Raw genomic sequence first — 4049 nt, forward strand, 5'->3', positions numbered from 1 at the left:
ACATAAAGATGTGAGTGAAATGCCAAATGATGAAAAATATGAATACATAGCTAAACGTGTATTAAATTATGGAAAACAAAATAAATTTTTGAAGAGATTTGTTACCAGCTACAATTACGCTACATCTGCCAGCTTTGTTGCAGCTCTTAGTATTGGTCCAACGGAAAACCGTTTAGAGACGTTGAATTTTTTAAAAACGCATTCATAAATTTTTCCGAACACTTATTCAATGACTTCGCAAATAAAAAACAAATAATTGAGAGAATTAAAGAAATGCCATTGTCGGCCAGAACAGTTCAGCGTCGCATTGAAGATATGGCAAAAAATATTGACGCACAGATCAAAAATGATTTGTTATCTAGTGACGTAATTAGCATTGCACTCGATGAAAGTACCTATGTAAATAGTATGGCTAGGCTGGCAATTATTGTTAGATTTGCATCAATAAATAGTTCGAACGTCAATGAAGAACTACGCGTTCTTGCTTCAATGAATGACACAACCAAAGGCATTGATATTTTGCGTCAAGTACAACAGTTTACAAATTTCAAAAATGGGAAAATATTGGATTTAAAAAGTAAATTGTTTTCCATAACAACTGATGGTGCTCCAGCTATGAGAGGAAAAAATGTTGGATTTGTGAAATTAATGGAAAATGAATTTGGCCGCCCACTTTTATCGTTCCATTGTATTATACATGAAGAAAATTTATTTGCAAAGGCATCTACGCAACAACTTAAGGATGTAATGGAAAAGGTTGTTAAGATCGTAAACATAATAGTAGCACGATCTGCATTAACACACAGGCGCTTCAAAGCTTTTTTGGAGGAAATTGAATCGAAATATGGAGATTTGCTGTTACTTCCTGAAGTACGGTGGTTAAGTCGAGGCAAAGTTCTTAACAGATTTGTAGAGTGCTTTGATTATATACAAATATTTCTTTACGAAATCGGTGAAAATAATCTCGAACTCAATGATAAACAATGGTTTTTAAGACTTTTGTTTTTAACAGACATAATGAACCCATTATAATGATTTCAACGTACGACTTCAAGGAAATAACCACACAATTTTGAAAATGTACGAGGACTAGAAGAGTTTTTGTTCGAAATTAATATTATTTGAAACTGACATAAAAACTAAAATATTTCTTTTCTTTCCCTTACTAAAAAGCCAATATGAGAAAGAAAATATCGATGAAAGTAATCTAAATATGTTCGATTTTGAACACATTTAGAGTATTTTAACAAAGTATTTTGGACATTAAAAGTGAATTTGAAAGTAGATTTCAAAGTTTTAAGAAGCACGGCGAAATGTTTACATTTATAATACAGCCCGACGAAATAAAGGAAAATGTTTTAGATTTGCAGCATTTTGAATATCTTAAAATTGACAATTTAAGTTTAGAAATGATTGATTTTAAAAGTTCAACGTTGTGGACGGACAAATTCAAGACATCGCGGAAAGATTTAGAAAACTCAGAAGATAATCATCTTCTCATGATATCGTGTTGGGCACCACTTCCTATGAAGTTTTCATCTTTGAAAAAAATTGGCTTTGCCATTTTGTCCGCGTTCGTGTGTGTGGGGGGAGGTGGTGGAATAAAAAGGATGATTGTTTATATATTTAGTTATTTTTATTGTTTTATTTTTCTTATTTTTATTTCGTTTTGTTCCCTATTATGTGTTTGTCCACTTTATTCTTATTTCCCCCACTTACGCATCTGACTTTACTTCTTAGGAGAATTCCAGATTCAAGGGAACTTCTCTATTATTTATAATTCCCTTCGGAAAGGCTGAGTGTTCAGGAATGACAAACAATACACACATTAATATATGACATGACATAGTTTATTTACACTTATATTCAACAAAATATACAATTGAATAAAAAAATTGTAATATGCATACAAGGTTAAGTCATAAATGCATAAATTATTCTTATTTTAACAATCAATATGCTATTTTCATCATTATAATCTGTGTTCTTGCCATTCTGTTACAATACACTGAAGACTAATCTTAACTTTCCTAAAGTCTCTATTTGTTATTAGTCTTTCAGTTAAATCAACAATTCTTCATCAATACAAACATTATATTCAATTATCTATCCTTAGAACAATCAAATATTCTCATAAAATTTACTATATTCAATTATCTATCTTTAGAACATTCCAAGATTCTCACTATAAACTTTATTATCCTTCTAACTTATTATAATCATTTGAACAACAATTTAATTTATTACTTATCTTTCGCTTCTCTTGCATTTTACAATAACCCTTTTTGAATTAATTAACTCTGTTAGTATATATATAATTTACTTAAGAGATAATTTATTTATCCATTTACGTCTAGTACTATCTCTGTTTTTCATTAATTAATCACTGTACTGTTTAACTAACAGTCTTTGTTAACTTGCAGTACTTACTATTATCTTTTTTCTTTCCTTCGCTTTCCGGGGTGGTTTCAAGCTTTCCTGGCTCTCAGGGTACCTTCTGGGGATCTCTTTCATCAGCTTCACCTGAATTTGCTACAGGTAGTTTTTAGGAACTCTTTACTGCATGGGACTGGCGTTCTTTCTCCACCTTATTAGGGCTACTTCTATCTTTTCCATTCGTTGCTTCCTTCCTTCTAGTTGAGCTACTAATTTTTAGGCTTCATTCCGTCTAATCGGCTAGCACTTTGCCTTCACCACCTGTTAGCTTCAATACAGGATCTGCTTCCTCCTGTCTGGGACATCAGAACTCGATGCCTTCATCAAAAGGGACTTCCTCCTTTCCTAAGCACTTACGCCTTCGCTGATTTTTATCACTCCATCCTTTTACTTTCTCTTTATTTTTGTTTTTCCACTTTGTTAAAAACACTTTCTCAAAAAGGAAACCTCACCGACTCACCCCCTTCCACTCCGGTTCTCTCTTTTTGTTCATCTCAATTTCTGTACCGCCTACATATGTCAAATTCCTCCCTAGTTTCAGTTTATCCAATCTTACTCATTTTATCAACTTCCACTCTCTTTTTATTCGCTAATTTTTATCTTTCTCACGCTGATTCCTTGTTGCTCGACCCAACTTCTCATTTTAAGAAGTCTGCAAACTTTCTCAGGCTGTCAGTACCTTTGAAGTCAGCCGCTTATGGTTACACTGTAGCAGACTAATTTCCCACGATCTATAAAACTTGCCATCACCGACGCCAGTCTTAAATCTAATTCCCAGCATTTCTTCCGTATTCACTACCTTGTCCAGATGTCACTGATTAAAGAAACGTCCCGACAACACATGGTCCACCGCGCTATTGTTTACCAGAGTTAACACCTTCTACTAATAACAGTTGCAACCAGTTTCCATTGTTTTGGATGCTCCTGTGCGCTGGGAACCGAAGTACACCCCTTCCTTGCCATTAGCCTTTGTCAAGCTTAACGCTGACCTTCATAAACGTTGTCTAATTTAATACTTGCCAGTGATCTTAGTAATATTCTTAACTTGTAATGTTCCGCTCCCCCATATTGCTTTATTATAAGTTTTACTTTAAATAAATCTCTTTTAATTTATTTAAAGTTTTACTTTAAATAAATTATTATAAGTTTTACTTAAATAAATCACAAAATATTATATTTGTAAGATTTTACATCTTACACGTGTCTATTTATAAATGTGAGCAAATATTTTCACACATGAAATTTATTTTAAGTAAGAACAGGAGCAGATTAACTGCCGAAAATTCAGACGCTTGTATTCGTCTTAAGGTGACTAAGTATGAATGAGACTTGACTAAATTTCCGTCACAAATTCAGCATCAGGGGAGCAATTGATAACGAAGAGAACGCTTATAAATAAAGTTCATAAATTATTAATGAACTAAAACTTGACAATTATATTTGTTTTTATAATAATTAGAATTATCATTTTTTTTTTTTTTTTTATGTTTAGTTTAAAAAGAGTTTAAAAGCATATTGTAATAGTTTTCTCAATACAATTTATCTTATTATTCACTAACGGACTGTTTTAAAATGAAAATACCCATTGATCCGAACCGTCTTCTTAATAGTCA

The 4049-nt window shown here is 32.3% G+C and overlaps 1 protein-coding gene across 1 annotated transcript; it reads left to right on the forward strand.

The window, feature by feature from the left end:
* The first annotated feature begins 273 nt into the window (after positions 1-273).
* LOC150081068 (protein ZBED8-like) lies at positions 274-1032 on the forward strand. The gene has a single exon (XM_090380905.1). It carries the CDS (start codon positions 274-276, stop codon positions 1030-1032), a length of 759 nt encoding a protein of 252 aa, XP_090237031.1.
* The last annotated feature ends 3017 nt before the right edge of the window (positions 1033-4049 follow it).

This window comes from Mastigoproctus giganteus, chromosome 9, assembly GCF_048544385.1.
Source record: "Mastigoproctus giganteus isolate SK-2022 chromosome 9, ASM4854438v1, whole genome shotgun sequence".
Lineage (NCBI taxonomy): Eukaryota > Metazoa > Arthropoda > Arachnida > Uropygi > Thelyphonidae > Mastigoproctus > Mastigoproctus giganteus.